At 33.9% G+C, this 20620-nt stretch overlaps 1 protein-coding gene across 1 annotated transcript; it reads right to left on the bottom strand.

Annotated features, from left to right (window-relative positions):
• Positions 1-460: 460 nt before the first annotated feature.
• LOC111423817 (uncharacterized) lies at positions 461-19710 on the bottom strand. Its single transcript, XM_023057187.2, has 4 exons — positions 19386-19710; positions 919-1091; positions 757-861; positions 461-651 (listed from the first exon to the last, which is right to left on the bottom strand). The coding sequence occupies exons 1-4, from the start codon at positions 19445-19447 to the stop codon at positions 485-487; spliced, it is 507 nt and encodes a 168-aa protein (XP_022912955.1). The 5' UTR covers positions 19448-19710; the 3' UTR covers positions 461-484.
• Between the last annotated feature and the right edge of the window lie 910 nt (positions 19711-20620).

Below are 20620 nucleotides of genomic sequence, written 5' to 3'. Positions count from 1 at the left end.
GCACTTTCTGACAGCCATCGTACCCGGGTAGGGTTCCAACACAACAACATTTCATCAATCGCTTTTAAAACGCGCCAATAACCATTGTATTAAACCAATTTTTCAAAGACATATTTTTTTCTCTTTAAAATTTTAATACAACATTACCGCTACAATTTTTTATTTTCGACGATCGCCTAATTTATAATATATATTATTTTTCGCTTGGTATATATTATAAATTGCTACTTTAGTTAATATGTAGAGAACAGGCTCTAGCCATAGGACAATGTAATACTTCTCGTTTACGCAACGGGGGAGGAAATGCTAGGTGTGAGGAAGATAACAGTACTATATGGGCTTCAACACTATTCTTATGTTATAAATGTATACGATACTGAATAAATGTTATTATTCAGTATTTTAAGGGAATATGTGAATTCTATTTTTTTTTTGTTTTTATGATAGATTTTTTTAAATCTTTTATTCGGAAAACATTGGGATTTTAAGCTTGGCCATTTGTGGTAATGTTATTGTTGCCATTGGTGAGAATTACACTACCATTTAAAATGGGAGTGCTGCTGCCATTCGGTGTCGGAAGTCCGTTTTGTTTAACTGGCGTTGTAGTTGGACTTATAATCGTATAAAATTCTCCAGTTACAGGATTTCTTTCTGGAAATAACGAAAAAATTTTTAGAGAAAAACATTATTAAGTCTTAATTAAAGTGCTATAACATTTCTAAAATTATAAAAAAATATATAAAAATCGGTGCTTACGTTTTACAACCGTTTTACCTGTGAGGACACGGGGACTTTTCTTGTCAGGTCTGCAATCCCAAGAGATAACACCATCACCAGTTACTGGGTTTCTCGTAGTTACATCTAATAAGAAAGATGTATTAATTTCTAAAAAGCAAAAATCAGTATTTAAATCCTTACCTGTTTTTGGAAGAGATGATTTTCTGCTTGGCGTGATAGCAGAGTCTGATGTTCCAAACAACCTCTTAAAAGAATTATCATGCAACGATCTTCTGGAAGTAAAGCTTCCGTTCATATGATTTGAAGGAGGAGTGCAGATAACGTTCAAAATATCGCTGGGCGGATTGCGTACTCTGTAACAATTAAACAAAATATAATTTTTATTAATCTTTTTCTTGAATGGAATTCACTTATATCTGACAAAGGAACCCGGGGAAAAAAGGAATGGTTGACCTCGCGAAATAAAGAAACCCACCAAGTCGTAACCGACCCGTCGACGATTTCTTATTCCTTTCTGATTCACCGGGTGGCAATAAATATAAATAAGTGGCTGAGACGGTTGTTGTCCTGAGAAAGGGACACAAAGAAGTTGTGGTAAATATACGCGCACGCGTGTATATAATAATGGGTTATCTCGAATATAAACGGGGCGTAGGAAGGACATGGAAAATAAATAGTCCTTCCTGTCTTTGCGGAATTCTCAAGACGATAAATTGAGCCCAAAGCGAATGGATTGGATCGTATCAGTAATTTGTAAGGCAAATTATCCGGCAAAACGTGTCGCGCCATTCTAATTAACATAAGTGGAAAGTGAAGCTCGACAAGACTTTTTTGTCAAGTGAAATGATCCAACGGATAGAGCTAGTCTTGTCGATAAGCGTTCATAATAGAAAGTAAGCGAGAAAGCTGTATGAGTGTGCGTTTCTGCTCTTCTTCTTCAGTCTACTATGCAAAAAATGACCTGTATTACTTACAAAAATAATAATCTAATAACACCGCGATTTTTATAACTGTTTATAATAAAACTTAATGAGAGTTTTATTGAAGTTTAATACGAAAAAGATTGTTACTAATTTGTTTTCAATCGCTAATATTTAGGTTGCCACATAAATTTAAAGACATAATGCTTTTATTAGAGACGATCAAAGTTTTTGTCTCTAAATGGTTTGAATCACGCGAAAAACAAAAATTGGAATCATGGAGCGATGTCACCAATAGGATCTTATTTATTGATTCTAAACTATAAATATATTTTCAAGTTATTAAACATGTAATGTAAAAAATTATAATTTCATTTTATGTAAACTCAATTTTAGATAGTAAAACATCTATATAAAACATATCGATATAACTGATGAAATCAATGAAAAATATACCAGAATCTAATACTCAATAACAACTAAAACTAGAACTAACACTTGTATTACAACTAACACTTGATCTAGAGCTAGAAACATTTGGGTTTATCCATCTTAAGAGACGAGCGGCTAATCCCGAATGTTTCTAGTTCTAGGTCTAGTGCACTAATCTAGCGCTGAACAACAATTAACACTAGAACTACCGTCCTTGATTTATACATCATATAGACAACTGGAGAAATACCCCGAGTTTATCTATGAAGACAGAATAGAGCAATTCTACTACTGTCGGTAATGGAAGAACACAAGCAAACTGAATCATGTGCTGAACTGCGACGGGAGATTGTTGGATTTAGTTTTAACTAACACTGAGCATCAGTTCGAGCTCGTACGTGATGACCTGCCTGTTGTATCTGAAGATTTGTATTATCCCGCCTTAAATATTGCCATAAATTTACTCGCGGCAAGTAACAATCAATCAATTTTTCAAGCTTGTGTTAGTCGTTATGATTTTCGCAGAGCTAACTTTTATGACTTGTATGGTGACTGCCTCGAAACAAATTGGTCTGGTTTCTTGATTAGTGCGTAGATGTTGATGATGCTGTGCCGTTATTTTACATGAAGATCCACGAACTATTGGATCAGTATGTTCTAAAAAGAGCGTATCATACTTCGAAATAACCTATTTGGTACACTGCTAAAATTAAAAATCTTTTAAACTTAAAAGACTTTTATAGAAGAAAGTGGAAGAGAACTAAATGTGATTTTTATCATGCGGAGTTTGGAAGATTGAGATATTTGCATAAGCAAAAGATCTCTCATTCGTATATAGCCTTTACAAGTAATGCTGAGCAGTCATTGCGTGCTGCGCTTTGATCTTTGTAGCTTCTGGAATTATGTAAGGCATAAAACTATGACTACACGACTCCCTGGTGAAATAGCTTTGGACGGATACATCTATGATACTCCCTATAATATAGATAATGCTTTCGCCGATTACTTTTCATAAGTTTTTGGTGGTGACTCTACTTACGAGTTGGTTGATTTGCACTCTATGTATCCATCTATCATTTTAAAGATTATCACCGTAGAACAGTTTCTTGATCTTTTTAAGAAGTTGCCGAACAAACTGGGAACAAATTCCTGCTGGTGATGATAACATTCCAGCGTTCTTTATTCGTGATTGTAGCGCAATTTTTGCACTTTGCGTGATCATGAAGTTGTGATCTAAAGACAGGTGAGTTTCCTAAAATCTGGAAGCGATCACGGATAATTCCCGTTTTCAAGCGTGGTGATTACAATTTCAAGCTCAGGGCTCTAACTTGGGTTCACTACTGTTTGTAATATTTATTAACGACTTATTAAATAGATTTAAGTCTGGTGTATTGGCTTATGCTGATCATCTTAAGATATTTCGCCCTATGGCCTCGGAAGATGACGTGGCTTCGATGTAGTCGGATCTTCATATTTTGGTGGAATGGTGCGATTACGATCAGCTTAGGATTAATGTGGAGAATAGAGAATATGAGAATATGTATTATCTGTATTACATAATAACTTTTAATCAATTTATCGAGTTATCAAAATTATTTTAACATGGCATTAAAATACCATTCTGGGAAGCGGATTAAAAAAAAAATTATATTGAACCGTTTAAAATATCTCGTTTAGGATAACTGTAGATTGTTATTATGGAATTTACCATATGTTCTGGCAGCAATTTACGTTAGTAATTTGGAACGAGAAATGTTGAAGTAATCAGGCCGCTTAACCAATGTATATTACTCTTTATTTGCATTAAAACAGCTCTACCGGAACCTAAATATTTTACCGTTTTCTAACAGTAATCGTAAAAGTGAAGAAAAAAGTCTCTATTAGAGCATCTGATTTCCAATTTGCTGTGATGACAATGAAATCAATAGAAGAAGCCTTCTTAAGTAGAGCGTGGTCTTCCGAGTTTTATCTCATCGAGAAATTGGTATAATCATGCGGTTTAGTTTCTTTGTTAATTTTACCGTTGTTTGGTAGCAATTTAATAAGTTCATTGTCGGTTTTCTATACAGACCAGAAACTTGCTTGTTAACACGCTTCAAGATTATACAATAAAATAATCGGATTAAAGGTTTGGGCACGAAGATTATTATGCTGCTATTTATTATTTATTAAACATTGTATGCCGATCTATTCAATACATAAACTCGAGCATTGATAAATTTTATTATTATGTATTTATGGCAGTTGTATGTCAGAACCGATGCGGGAATATTTACATTTGAAAGTCACGCGTCCGGTCAGTTTCGGCCGTATTACAAAGTCATATTTTCAACACGACAAAATTCTGCTCAAGAGAAATACGTAATATGATACAGGTGAACTGTGTATTATCGATTGCTTTACCCCGAGGTTAACGCCCTGCACACTTGGACGCTGCTTTTAAGTTATACTAAGCATATTATATTATGCAGATATTCAATTTTTCTAAATCGGTTCTAACAGTAACGGAAGGCAATTTACATCTGTATGTAAGACATACACACGCATAATCCGTGAAAGTTAATGTTTGAGTAATAATTATTACTGTGGTTGATGCAGAAATATTCAGAACGGATGGTACGTTGCATGGAATTCGACCTAATGACATAAATATTGATGGTAAACGATGAAAATAGATTGATTAGAACTCTAGAAAGTATGGTCATTAACAAAAACGTTTTCTGATTAATTTTAACTTGAAATTAATGGACTTTTAGAATTTGAAAGTTCGCATTAAATTAAAGATGATTTCAGTATAAGGCACTTAAAAGGTTAATAACACACGGGCGGCTTTAATGTTAGATTTCCGAGAGAGCTAATGATGTCTTGACCTCCAAAGATGGGGCAGAAGACCTCAAGTAATAAACGCTGCGTTCCTAAATTGCCCTTAATAAAGGAAAAAACATCGAGTGCACTGTCCTCTAGTAATGTACCTTACAATTACATTTCGTTTATTTATTTCATTATATCTCGAAATCTTCAAGTTTAATTCTTATAAGAGTTACCTTGACTTTGATAAATACCTTCTTAATTCAATCTCGTTGGTAATGCATTGTAATGCAAAACAATGTCACTGTATGAGGTGGGCCAACCGAAGGACATTATTTGTTTATGCATTCGACTGCGTTAGATAATCACGTAATTCGTTTTAATGCGAAGACAATACCGCAATTTATACATGCATCTTATGAATGGTTCGGTGCGGTAATGAGCGGCTTTAGGTGCATGAAGGCTGCGCTAATCGATGGGCGTGCAGCATCTTTGTTAAATTAAGGCGTAGGAGATGTGACCGAGAACCGGCCCATCGCCTTGTAATTTAAGTCAATAGTTTTCTTTACAACGCCAAATTAGACGCTCGTTTTAAATATATTCCTGTCGCAGCTTTCGAATACCGTCGGATTATTCCGGTAATTTACATATCCTCCTCCGTAACCGCGCTCCCATTCTGGGTCAAATCAATATCCGTGGACAATAGAAGGATGCGGATTGCTAAATCCAAGCAGCCCGTTTACCCTTGAATCAGAACAACGTCCCAGAAGTTCTTCATTAAAATACTTTGACGCGATGTACGCGACTTTCGTCGTTCTCTTCGCCCTGTTTCCTTCGGCGCGACCTGAATATGCCACCGCAATGAACGTCGAACAAACGACTACCATGTCCTTTGAGAGTGGAAACGACGTTTACAGGAAACTCTTGTGTTTGGTTGGGTTCACACGATGCAAAGAAACGTGGGTAATTTAACTTTAAGCGTTTTGTGCAACGATTAAATAAAAACACTTAACGATTTCAGAAAAAAATGTGAATAATGTAATAAAGCAATGCTCGATTTCTTCTCTTTCATAACGATTGGAAATCATCCATTATTACCATAGCGCAGCAGATGGGGTAATTACCGGCGAATAATTGCACAGCGAATTATAAAAAGTGTAGACCGATATTATCGTGAAACCAGAACGGATCCGGCACCAGTCTCGTCTATCGAGCGAGGATATAAGTGGCTGAGATAATTGCAGTCGATTGCAATGTGGTTCACGAAAAGTAAACTTATGGATCGGCTGGCGCACGAAGATGGTTCATGTTGGCCGTTGACCTCGCGTGGAAACCGACTAAACGTCAATTTCCACTCGACAGATTTAGGAAATGTATGGCTCCTAAAGGCCTTCCATTTTATACCTTTCAGTCCCCTTCAACTTTGGTGGCATGAAACGGTTATAAACATAAACGGTCATCAATCTTTTCATTTTTAAACGTTTCAAGTCGTAACCATTAAGATTTTTCTTTATGCCTTTCAACTTTATTTATAAATAATTGATATAAAAAGGATTTTTATGTATACGTTTAGTTGATATGTTATTATTGTAGGGATAAACTATTTTTTAGAAATATATATCTATAAACTCGATAGTTCAAAAACCCAAATTTGGTCAATATCGCTAATAATCAAATAGATCATTTAACGCTGGACGTTTTCGAAATGTTAGTGTATCAGTGTCATATAAAATGTGAAAAAGTTGAGTATAGCTCACTACAGTTATTAAATTATATTTAGGTCAACAAGTTGAAAAAATCCATCATTGAGATTTATGGGAACAAAGAAATTATTTTTGGTGTGTTGAAACTGGATTAAATTTACTACGAAATTGTTTTTAAATCATCTTTATTTGTAATATTAACCTATTCTAAGTACAGATGTACTAAAAAATAATAACGTTGAAGTTTATAGAATAAACAAATAGTTTTCAATTCATTAAATATCCGTTTCATTCACTAACACGAGCAACTAAAATAAACAAGTGGAAATATCCATTGAAGTAACCTAATAAAGTAATAAATATACTGACGAAGAAGCACTTACATAATAAATCAAAGCGAATATCAGTAAATATTCCTATTAATTGATGCAGAGAACAGAGTTTTATTCTACAGGAGAAAATATGATATTTACCGATGTTTCTATAGCATTAATAGATGCGTTTGTGGATTATGAAAGCAAACTGTTATTAATGTCAACAAGATTTAATTTTTATAAATCCGAAAGTATTGGCAATCAAATTGCAATAATTTATAAACAGCGCCCATATCTTCGCTACAATTGCCAAAACGGCAAACGCCAAAATGGCCAGGATTTTTAAATCTGCATCCAACAGTTAAAGCGGCATAACCGCAGCATCGATATATTCACCATCAAACAGAAATATATATTTTAGGCGTGTTTAGTACCTTTTCTGTTCCCTTTAAAATACAATCAAATTATCTAGCAAAATCTAAAACCATTACTATTCGAGCACGCGAAATAAAAGAAATCAATGATTTAATAAACACTGTTGTATGTGACATAGAGCGTTAAATCAAAGATATGTTGTGCATCATTTAGTATTTCTTTCGCTTTTGGGTTATACGGTCAGACTAACTTGTCTTAAGACTACGATGTCCTTCTCCCGCGCTCGCATAATGTTGTTGATAAATCCGCAGTCAACATTATTACAATCTGGTGATTTTACTTGAGAGGATATCAACTGAGGATTGAACTGTTAAGCAAGAAATAGTTAAGAAAAAGTTAGAGTCCAAAATCTTAACTTTGTGTATAAGTATTGGAATTAAAGAACTTTAATAAGGCTCAAATGCGAAAGAGTCAGAGAAGTGTACTAGACTGTAGGGATTATAGTATTAGTTATAATAACATATGCGAGTAGGTGTCGCTTGGTATTCCTTCAAGACAGTATGAACGACCAGCTATATGTGAATAAAGTAGTAGAGCCTTATATTCTGAGACCTACTTTTTTAGCAGTCCCCATATTGCAAGACGTCCTTGTCATGCCCATCCCGCTCTCCTGATCTTTCACCCATCGAGCATGTCCTCCGCAGACACTGTAAGCTCTACAACAAGAATTACAAATTGCTTGGGACATCACATGTCGAAAGGAAATCGACCTTCTGTTAGAATTGATGTCATGATCAATGAGGAAGTCTACTATTAATATAAATTGTATTTTTTCATAATTAAAATTACATTTTATTCTTTTTCTTTAAAATTTTAATCAATTGTTATCTTTTACTAGCTAACCATTGCTACCAAGTTTCATCAAAAATATAAAGAGAAATGGCAGTAATTTCTTTTGGTGTAATAGTTTTAGTTTATCTGTAGTTTCTTCTTTTAGTTTTCTACAAGTAGAAAGATAATAGAAAAATATAGTTTCTTTCCAAATTTCGCTGTAGAGATGATTCGTTTTCAATGAAAAAAACATGATATCATGTCAAAAGGTTCTTACTGACAAAAATAAGTAGATGAATTAACAAAAATAAAGAAGACAAATTAACTCAGTACGCTGTGGACCACAAAAATAAGATAAGGATAACGATTTTATTTGTTCTGAAATTAATTTGATTTAATTACTTTGAACGCTGATTTAGAATTCACCATTTCAAAACTTGTTAATGACTATCCTACTTAAATAGTTCGTCTTCACGGCCCAGATCTTTTTCATACCGCGATGTACTAATCTTACTAAAATCACATTTTTACAATGTCATAACATACAAAATGCGATATAACAATAATTGCTTTTTTAAATCTCCTTCAGACGCTTTTTTTTGTCCCTTTAGTTCATAAGTATACAGTCGAAGTAAAAGATAATCAATCTAGCACTAAATAATAACTATGTATATCCCAGTTCACATTCATTAAACGTATAAGGCTCATTCGTGACAAAGAAACTTTTTATTACTTGTTAAACACTTAAACATGTTTCGCTCATACAACATAGCTTGGTCTAAATTTGTCCAAATACAACATCTTTCTCTTCCAAATTTAATAAATAAAGTTTTACACAAGAAGGACTTAGTGTAGTAGTTTGGTTGAATACAGAGATTACAGCAGGATGAATGTTGGTCAAACTGGTCGTAATTTAAAAATTGAATCTGAAACGTTGTATAAACTTGACTCATTCCAGAAATTCTATGTACATAGCTATAATCAAGATATTAATTATACACTAATTAATGAAATAGTGAAATGACTTTAATAAACACAGACAATGCCTAATTTTAAAAATTTTACATAAACTATAAAAAAATGATATAAAATTGTGGTGTTTAATTGTTTGGTAAATGTTTATTACATTTTCTTTATGTTTTTGTATTCATTCCAATGTTATTGTTTTAATATCTTATTGACTTGGAGTTTATTTATTACATTTATCTAATTTTGTGGTTTTTTATTATCATTGTTTTGTATTTTTATTTTATGGCATAAGATAGCAATTATAAACTAACGGAAAACATTTCGAAAAATAAACAAATGTTGAAAAATATTTAATATCTACCAGTAAGTTGTACTTCAGTACTTGCTTGGGTATTCTTTTTATATATTACAGCTGCATATCTCCTTTACATATACGATACAAGATCTTGGCACTCCTGGAATTTGCTGTCATTTCTACCGGTAACGTTCCATGAATCTTGTACCATCTTTAGTGCTAGCAACACAATTCGTCTTGTAAGAATTACACAAGTTTTCAATCGTACTTTAATTTGTTTTTAATTCTACAATGGTACTACTTGATGAATTTCGCCATATGTTAGATGAGGAAGTTGAGTGTAGATCATACCAGTTAATTGCAATATATGAATGCAGTAGTGAATGCACTTGCAGTGTCTAACATAACATGCAATATAGCTTAATACATAGTATAGGCATTGGGTAGCTCTGCAAAGGAAAAGTTTTGCTTGGAAAAGAGTTTCTGTCTCAAGAGACTCACGGCTAAACCCAAATGTTTCTGGTTCTAAGTCTAGTGTTAGTTCTACTTCTCGTTCAATAAAAATATACTATAATCCAACGCTGAATAACAATTAAAAATAGAGCTAACACTAGACCTAGAACTAGAATCATTCAAACCCGAATGATTCTAGTTCTAGGTCTAGTGTTAGTTCTACTTTTAGTTCAATAAAAATATGCAACATAGTGATATTTTATGCTAACTGGCGCTACCTACCACCTACCAGCCGCCTTAAGAGAAGTAAAATTGTATGTGAGTGTAATGCGATTTGGACGTTTAATTCATTGAGAGAAAACATTTGTAAATAATGATGTAATCGACACGAGACTGTCCGTATACATTAAGTTTTAATAAAATTCAAGTTAGCATAAAAGACACATTATTTCCTCTGTATATGTGATGCGTGATGTAATTACCAGTGTACAAGATGCTAAGGTGTACAGTTGCGCAGCACTCTGCATTACAACGAGATTCCCAACCGTTACATCGTTAACCTTATCTTTGTGCTAGCTCCGGACGGATTACGATTGTTCTTACTTCGTACATCCTTTTCACAGAGTAGGTTGATGGTTGCTAATTACCACTCAATCCGGTAGCGGAATAAATTGATTTTTTTGAATGAACATATAAATAGTTAAACGTCTTTCGTGTTACGAACGTAAACATACGTGACTCATAACGTCATTACTTTTGATTTTATGTGCTTTCTGGCCAACATAACTGAAATTTCCACTTTCAAATCTGTCGACGGTACAGATGATGAACGGAGAAATTAGTAGTACGGGAAAAAATGTTCTCTCGGTGAAAATGCAGAAGGAGATGGGCACGTTTGATAGACGATGCGTGACCGACTACCTCCTGAAATGTCGGCGACACGCCTTCACCGGAATCATCAACCGGCATTCCTCGAAAATTGCATGAGGCCACGGCGATTGCCTGATGTACCGTCCGTGGTACGTGACAGTTAACGTAGAAAGTTGAGTTCCTAATGGAAAATAACTTCCCCCCTCGATCTCATTTGTGGTCACATTATCCTGTCTAGAATCTTGTAGGTTGATGTACTTCATAAACTTATCTATATACTCAGAATACAGTTAACAATACCTTCTTTGTCTAAGAGTAAAAAGGCGTTATGACGTTTTAACTCACTGGTTAATGTTTGTTTTATTACAACTTAAAGGTTTGTTGAAGACAGGGCAAATGAGTTGCGCTAATTTCGTAGATTACCGTAATGAAGTCGTGCACGTGACATCCTGATTGCGCGACCCGAATACGGACGAGTTACGGTACGTTCCGTTCGCGGTATTTGCTTCTTTTCCTATACAGAGAAAGAAGCCGCGAATGGCTGTCATTGGAAGAAAAAACGCAAAACCGTTTTTTAACTGTGTTACATCTAAGACACTAGAGAATAAACGAAAAACTTTTACAACAATAAAAAAAACAAATCCTATTAAACACTATTAAAGTGTTGCAATATCAATGTACAAATCGATTACGCGTATACCTCTTACAGTCGGAGAATACCAGAAGTAATTAGCGCGTGGTGCACGCGCTGCCCCGTTTGTTACCGAAGCCTGTAATCACCCGCAATAAATAATAATAAATTGCGTAAAAGCCCTGAGAGGTTATTCTTTACACAGCGACCCACCCAACGTGCGCTCGCGTCCGTCATTTTTCCCAATAGGGCAGACGAGACGACCATTGTTGTCGGAGGAATCCATATGCGTGGGTTCCTGGGTGTGCTTTTTTCTTTTCATTCTATCTCAAAAAGATATTTACTCCCATCTACATATTAATTTGAAATACTTTAAAATCTCTTCATTTTTTTTTTCGTTGTCCGGAAACAGCATCCGTTACAATTGAAGGGAAACCCAATCGTCTGTAAACAACACAATCCGTCGACTTCCACTTTTTTACGTCCTCTTCCTGTGCCCGAAAGAGGATGACGTTCGCCCACCTCCGTTTTACGGGTTCGTTTAACCTGACCGTTTCCTGTTATATCCACGTATCAGTAACGACCGTAATTGGTCGACATTAAATACCTTATTCCAGGAACTTGGCGTTCCATCATCTCATCTAATCGTCGACTCCAAATTAACAGCGCGCAAATGTGTACCCAGGCTCGCGTTACGACTTCCTGATTAGTGATTAGCATTTCTTATTCTAGGACCCCGTTAAGCTAATTTTCAATTTCAGACAGTTTCGAACGGTTTTTTTACGGCTCGTGATTTCCACCTAAGAAAATTGCCCATCACATTCGGCTTTTTATTCCTTATTTCTGAATAGGAATTTGTCGGACTACATAATTTAAGAAACATTTGTATTCAAAAAAAAAAGAAATGAAAACCGAAACGGTTACATTCTATTTATTTTATGCCTTATCTTTTTATTCAATGTGTTCTTCCGATATCTTTGTTGACATAGAAAAAACTTTTCGAGTCGATTTCTTTTTGTTAAAGATAATAACACCGTTTCGGATTTATTCAATAAATCTACTTAAGTGAGATTATACGATTTAAAAACTGAGTGCACCAAAAATAGTACAACAAAAATCACTTTACTGGATGTTGTTTACATTCAACTTGGAACCTGATCCTGTGCGCAAGTTTTAAACTCTTGTTGCCAAGGTTAAACAGTTCGGTCTTTTTAGATTTTTTAAGAACTTATAGTGAAAGTATGTAAAATCAAAAAAAATGGTTATTAAAATTTAAAATGTACTTTTTTTGAGTCATATCTTAGCAATCACCATCTATCGCAGTGGGTAAGCTCTTAAAAAGAAGTTCATGACGCGAAACGAGCTAATTTCGATTTAGTTTTCGGTTCGTGGAACACGAAAAAAAACGACACGCTTGCGCGGTTCTTGAAATTTAGGTAGCCGTGAAGGAAATTGTTGGTCTACAGACAACTATTGTTAAGTCTGACAGTAAAGAAGCAATGCTTTTAAATACGTCACGCAAACAGAATATAGAACACTTTCTTTTCCATCCCTCCATTTACTTTAACTGTAATAAAAAGATATTACTTTTAGTTACCTTCAGAAATTAATTTAAATTTTTTTAAATAAGATTATTATTGTTACCAAATCAAGTTGGTTAATAGCATGCGTGTATTTATAATTAAATCGTGGGAGCTGGAACGTTCACTTGCAAATTATTGCCATAATGGATTGCTGCACATGTACGTCTGAATCAATTGGTATTCGCGTTGCGTTTAAGCAGGATATCGGTTCATACGATACTTTGATTAATCGAGTAGAACCGAGAATATTAAACAAGCTGTCCCTCTCGAGCTGTTGTTGAATGCAGGAAGCGAAGTTTTGATTGAGACACCTACATATCTTTCCAGGTCATTGGGAAATCAAAATTTCAATCTAAACTAACCTTTAATAAAGTGAATGTTAATTTATCATTTTTTACAAATTGAAGATTTAAATCTTTTAATACAAATACTGTAACGGTCCGAAACATTCTTCATTCTTAATTTTTGATTTAAAACGTTTGAAACGCATTTCCCATATACAATTACGGTTTACGTGGGTTTTGTAGTTAAAAATATTATCCCACGCCATCTTTCTTCCTCTCTCTTTCTTGGCAATACTACATCTTGTTTCCATCTAAATCAATGCCTCGACGTCCGTTTCTCGGCCAGTATTTACTGGATAAAGCACTGAAATGCTCTCATCCTACGAGCTTTCAAATGCAAATTTCCAATGTTTGCGATTTATAAACGCTCAAGTAATTTGAACACGCCATATGTTTCAAATATTTGACTTCATTATACTATCTTCGTGGGTCTCAAGTTCATGTTTAGTGTTTTTGAAAAATCAATCTTTTTATATATTTCTATCCAACATGTTTTCATTATAATTTTAATGACGAATATTTCAACTAAAATAATCCACATTTTTCGATATTTTTATATGATCTAATTGAATATGTTTCATAATTAATTTTAAAGGAAAATTTTTAATTTGATCGATCATTTGACCGTGAAATTCAATGAATAGGATAAACCAATTAATTTTTAAAGCCCATATCACGCAACTGATGAAAGATATTTAAACGATTAAAACTCGATTTGAAAGAGGAATGTGTAGTCATTAGATATTATAATGAGGTTATTGCAGAAAAATTATCTTCTGACGTAATATAGTGTTAAATATAGAGTACGTATGAAAACCTCTTCGATATTAAAAATAACATACCTATATTTTGGCGAAACAAAGTGAATTGGATTTTATTCACTCTGTGCCTTTTTCGAATGGTAGCAGATTCTTATGTACCACACCAATAGTTTCTGACAAATTACTTCCTTGCCTCTAATCGATTGACGATGGGTTTGTCATGATGCTGTGTTTTTTAGTTTTATGATCCTTCTTAACACATTCGCCCAACTAATTAAGATAATTCAAGATAGTCCTGGAAAAATGTTATGCTTTCTATTTATTATCATGGTTCTGAGAATATTTATATATTCATGGAGATAGACCAAGAAGAATTCGTGCTATTGATAGCGGTGAATTCTAATTAAATAAGATTATGATTGTATTTAGTACACAGTATATGAGACATCTGGTAAATACAGAGTTACTCATGGAATTATGGTAATATATTTATTATTTGAATAAGGCATGATGACTTAAATCATCATATCTATCTTGTACAGAGATTTCTAGCTCTTTATGACTCATCTAACATACAAGTTAACAATATAACTTTACACACTCATTGTATAGTCTTCATCAATTAATGTGCAGCAACTCTTTATATTACTCACGATTTATCAAATTATTCCCAAATTGTATTCTCATTACTTTAAACATTTTCAGATTGCTTCTTAAAATTATTCGGATTATGTGGATCAAATTTTGATTTCTTCTATGTTATGTGCTATTTTTATTTTCACTGTATCTTTTTCACCTGATTTTTCCACACTTATTTTTATTTCTTCTTGATCGTTGTTTGTGTTTTGGTATAACATTAGGTTTTGACCTATTTCCATTAAATTGGTTACTAAAGTTGATCTTGTGAAAGCGTCACTGAAAGCTTCTGATTTTATTGACCATTTATTTCAACTTCTACACTTCAAGCAAATATTTGATTGCTAACAGGAATAATATTTGAGCTATTTCAAAAAGATATTAAACGAATTCTGTAAAAAACAATTTTTGGCAATTTTGAGTATACCAATTTTGAATAACCAAGAGAGTTATCCAGATTAAAATGAAAATTAATATGATGGTTTTATTTGTAAATATGGTTTTTGAGATTTACATGGTATCAAAGTAGAGTCAACGAATCAATGAAGTGTTAATAATAACATTTCTAATATTGGTAATGAGGGCCAATGCTGCTGAAAAAAAAAATCAATTGAATTTTGGCAAGTGTCTATCGACAGTATTAAGAGCTGTATTTAGAGAAGCATGAACTTGAATAGTTTTAATACTCGGCATAACCTTTTCTTTTGGAAAAATCTTGTAGTGATGCCTGTTATAAATATGAACAGTTCATAACTAAGATATATTTTGAAACTATTCCCGAGGTTAAAGCAAATTTAGGACGTGAATATATCGTGTATCAAGCAATGGCAGAAACAATCTACACAGATTTTGAAAAGTGTTATTGAAACTGCACAAAAAGATAATAACATTGAAGTGATTACCAGTTTCTGTTTTACCTGTCAGAGACATTTTCTATAAGCTATAAATATGGGTATTCAGTATGATTGAAATAAATGCATTTATTTCAACAAGACTAGAAAATTATAGATATTTATGTATGATGAGACAACAGTAAAAAAAGATTCTATTATATGTTTCTCAAGACTCTAAGTGAAGAACATTTAGTTACTTACGGATAACTTTATTGAACAAAACAAAAATTTTGCAATGAAAATGATTTTCTGAAAGAGTTGTCTTTGGCAATTATGCGTAGACAGAATTACCATTTATTTCCATTGGTAATAGTGCTTTGACGGGTAATATTTTGATAATGCAACAAATTTTAAAGTGATACAAATCAATCAAGACAAACGAGTTTTACAGTTTTGTTTAAGTTCTCAGAAAAGCATTCATAAGAATCATTAGCAGAAACTTTTTTATTCTGAGAGGAAAACATGCCCTATCCATTTGATTTGTCATAATCGCTGTTAGATATCTATTGTAAAGCACGACGAAGAATATGTGATAGGCTGAGGTTGCTCCTCTGATATCCTTCGTTTAAGATTCATTAATCAGGACGTTTTTAGAGACAATCTCGGGAATATCTTGAAACGTCACGTATTTTCTTTAGATAGGCCAATACTTTTGAGGGACACACCAGTCTCACAATTTGTAGGCACCTCCTCAAGACCATATCGTGAGTATCGAAACTCTTCGCTATTAATTTATTCCAACCACAATACAAATAACTTTTGACAGCTACTGTAACTTCGGAAAATTGGTTAACATTCACTATCAGCTTTTCAATCAAGTATATCAACAATTTCAAACATACAAATATGTGTATCTCAAGATGATTAATTGTTGATATTTATTCATTGCTTTGACGTTTAATGTACAAAACATTACGAATCATGTTGATACCGACAATTTTTACTTTTTTTTTGGTTTCCAATTGCTATTAACTGTTTTTAAATCACGAAATGGAGTGATTTCGCAATATGTTTTCTCCAAAGTATTACTCCAGTACTTTCATACTAAGAATGTGAAATCACTTCCAATTTTTGGATAAAAGGCTTGTTTAAAAAAGAACATTGGGACTGTTCAGCGTATTCAAGAAGCTATTTCTGTTATTGATCCAAACAATCTACCCCAATCCCAAGTTAGATTGGTGAAGCAAGGAAGTCGGATCTTTCAGAAAATATATCTTATTGTTAAAGTGAAACTTTAATGATTTTGTCTGTTAATTCTGATTTATAGAGAAGTTTGATGAACTTAGATACACTTCGTTCACTTCATACATTGTGTGGGGTGGACTAAGGAGGTTAAAAGTCGATGAAGAGGAGAGTTGATATTTTAAGTTATTTTTGTGTTATTGTTTATCTCCCCCTACTTGTATCTGGTTCTTCCAAATTATTTACTTAACCATTTCGAGTGTTTTTAGAAATAATCATTTTAAAGTAAACAGTCAAAACCTTGTCAGTCGGTGTTTCCATAGCTACCCTCCAACGACAATTCTAAGTGGACGTTTTAAAGTGGTCGTAAATGTTAAACTTAGATATACATCGAGTTTGAACGTTCGCTGGTAATGAGCCGGCACTTAAGTAATTAACGGTCACTTTACGACGCGTTTTCGATGAATTATTTAAGACGTCACTTTCTTCAGATTATACATATACAAATCCAAATTGATTAAATTTATTGGTTTTAAAAGCTTGTTAATTAATGACTTGTTAAATAATAGTAATAAATAATTCTTTTGGTTTAAATGTTAACGGGTTAATATAAACAATTCGCTACAACCATAAAATTGAAAATCCTTTTACTTTAAACTTTCAGTATTGGTGCGGAATCGTTAACGAGCTTCGTGAGTGTAGTAGCGTACAACCCAAGCTTTGAAAGTCAATGCCTCTTCTATTAACATTGGCAGTGAACGTAAACTCGATATAACCTCGCGGAGTAATTTGCTAGCGTGCTAATTGTTTCACGTCGCTCGTTGTAGCCCGGTATAAACGACGATTTCCACTCAAAAGGTGACATTTACAGTGTTCCCAAGTGTTCCGGTTCCGTTTCTTCGCATTACGACCGTAGAAAAAAGAACGGTTATGCGCGATTGCTCTCGTTTCGCATAATCGCAAGACCATTTCGGATGCCGACTCGTTGGCGACGATTTGAACGTTATCGTCGTCGTCTTTTCCTTCACTGTGAGAATTTAGAAAGTAGTCTTCTTTAATGGTAAAAAAAAAAGGTATAACGATCTGTCACCCGTTTTGATCGGATATAATCTAAACCGTGTTTGGATAGGAACATGAGGATAAGTTGAAATCAATTCAAATAAGCTTTAATCTGTATGCTAATTCCAAGTTGAGCTTGTGGCACGGATTACCGGTAATTAAGTATAAGACTGACAAATTGCAATAACCCGTCCGGTCTATCGATAACGACTTTTTGAGCAATTTAATTAACCGGGGGAGAGAAAGAAAGGCGAAATTCCATCGTTGGTAATTAGACTCTACGACTGGGAATGCAATAAATTAATCGTTTAATCGTTCGAGCTCTCGTGAGCAAACTGCATTCGTCAGGCGCTTTTGCAATTCGCCACTCCGTAACCGATGTGTACGATAAATTAAATTCTCAATTAGGATCGAGTTCACACGTTCCTTTTGTATATGCGAATTGATAGCCTTTTTTTAAATTTATTATTACGAACCGGGACTTTTGGCGATATCTTACTAGGGAAGCGGGTTTTCGTGTCACGTTTAATATTTCTCCAAAGAAAACACAACATTTTCTAAGGGGGACGAAAATGGAACGCGAGAGAAATTTGAACTTGGAAAGTCGCAGCCACGATGAACCACCAGTTGTCAAATTAAATTGTTGAAAAATATTCGTACTTGAAAGTTGATATATTTTTTATAACCCGCTTTCCACGGTTGTCTCAACTTATTACAAGTTTCGTTTTGTTTTATGTATTGATGCCGTTTTGTTTTGTAAGCGGATTTACGCTGGTGATCTCAATGTAGTGATTAGAATGAAGGGATTTTCAAATTATTATGGTTGAGTGAAACAACAAGGTACGCAATAATTATTTACAAGGACTTATTTATAAGAAACAATTGTGAGAAATATTCGAGATAAAGAAAATGTATGTGATTGTTGAATTTACGCATTTTATCCTTCGTAATACAAATTATGACCACGAGAACCTATTATGTTAACTAATTGAAAAAATGTATTGTGGATTTCTAAGAATACATTTGATAACTTTTTTATTAATTACTTTGTTATGGTAAAGTCGTGACAAAGAAATATGATCGACTTTGATTATAATGATTAAACTAAAACTTATCGGTCGATTTCTTCTGATTTATGTCACACTAACTAGATTTATGTAAATATGATGCAGATTATTTAGATTGAATTAGATTAATTTTATTCCAGTAATAAGCGATAAACCAATAAAATAAAAAAGTCTACGTATCTCGTTGAGTGTAAATGAATACGGGATTACGATTTAATTTCCTGTACCAACCCCCTAAGTATTACCGCACTAAACCGATCGGTGTAACTTTACCCACCTACACGACTTCCAGGCTGACATTTCAAATATCAACCCTGGTTCCTGCGGCGCTGACAGGAAGAGAAAATCAATACCGTCCAACTTAACCCTCGCGCCATCGAACCATAGTTTTTAGTCTTCCTATCACATAAAATCCCTCAACAACAAAAAAGTAGCCAAAAAAAAAACTATCGATTATATTCGTTTTTTTAATTTAAATGTGATGAAAAATAAACTTAAAAATCAAATAAAACTTGACTTACCTTTTTTTACTGTGCCCAACTTTGTCAAGCTCGATATGTCTGTATGTAGCGTAGGTGGCCATCGTGGTCGCAATTTTAATGGGGTTCGAAGACTTCGATTGAATAAAACACGAGACTTGGGGCGCCTGGTTGGGAAGAGTAGCAAGTTGACTGATAGAGCTGATAGATATCGGGGGCGTTTGCGATGTCTGACTGTCTGGTGCGCACTCGACGGAGGTTGTGTTAGTTTTGCGTCGGTCGGTCTGCGTCGTCCCTCTCGTTCGTACCGCAACAGCTGACTGACGGGCCGGCGACCTCTTCGAGCTTTTATACCTCGCCGGTGTGCAGTCGTCTGTACACGCTTTCCACGCACTACGCCGCCGTTGCCGCCGTCGACGGCGACAAAACCTCCTTGGTGTGTACCACGCGTTTCGCTCTATACAGAGTCTATACTATGGTATTAGAGATAAACCAAGACATTTTTCCCTTAATGGTGGTTCTTAAAGATTTCTGTAATTTGATAAAGAGTATACTCGAAATGGACCCAAAATCACAAATTGGGTTGGGTCAAAAAAGTAAGTTAACGAGCACACCTGGACCAAAGTTGTATCAACTTAATAACATTGAATTGGGTTGGGTCTACAGAATGACTTGACTAAAAACGGAAATAAAGAATAAAATGGATTTTAGAAAACTTATTATGTTGCCCAAAAATATTTATTAATTTGCTCTTAATTACACTCCAATTTTTCAAGGATAATGCTCTAGGATTATCTTTATTCAACTTCAGTATTGCGGTATCATTGAGATTATCCGCCTTTCTAAGATGAACCTCCTGAATGTTTAACTTTTGTTGTAATATAGTAGGTAGTTTTAAATTTTGTAATCTCTTTCCCTATGGGAGCAAACATACTATCTTCCTCACTTTGTGTGTGTTCATAAACAAAAAGTTGTGTTATCAAGTTTATTTTTAGAAGAGATGAAATTGCATGATTGTATAAAATTATAATGAATTTATTTTTATTTTACGTTAATATGAAATAAAATACGGTCTTTCGTGACTTTTTAAATTAATTTAAGTATAAGTAAAGCTCAGCGCCTTCAACTTCTATATTATTTACAGTACAGCAGATTATAATCAAATTGTACATTCTGTTCTTGATATTGTTGATATAATGTTGTCTTTAAGCAAGTTTGCAATAATCTTATTATATATTCTTTACTGTAATGAGATCGCCTTTTATACTTTGTTACCT

Source organism: Onthophagus taurus, chromosome 7, assembly GCF_036711975.1.
Source record: "Onthophagus taurus isolate NC chromosome 7, IU_Otau_3.0, whole genome shotgun sequence".
NCBI lineage: Eukaryota > Metazoa > Arthropoda > Insecta > Coleoptera > Scarabaeidae > Onthophagus > Onthophagus taurus.
This window is presented reverse-complemented; position numbering and strand designations above follow the sequence as displayed.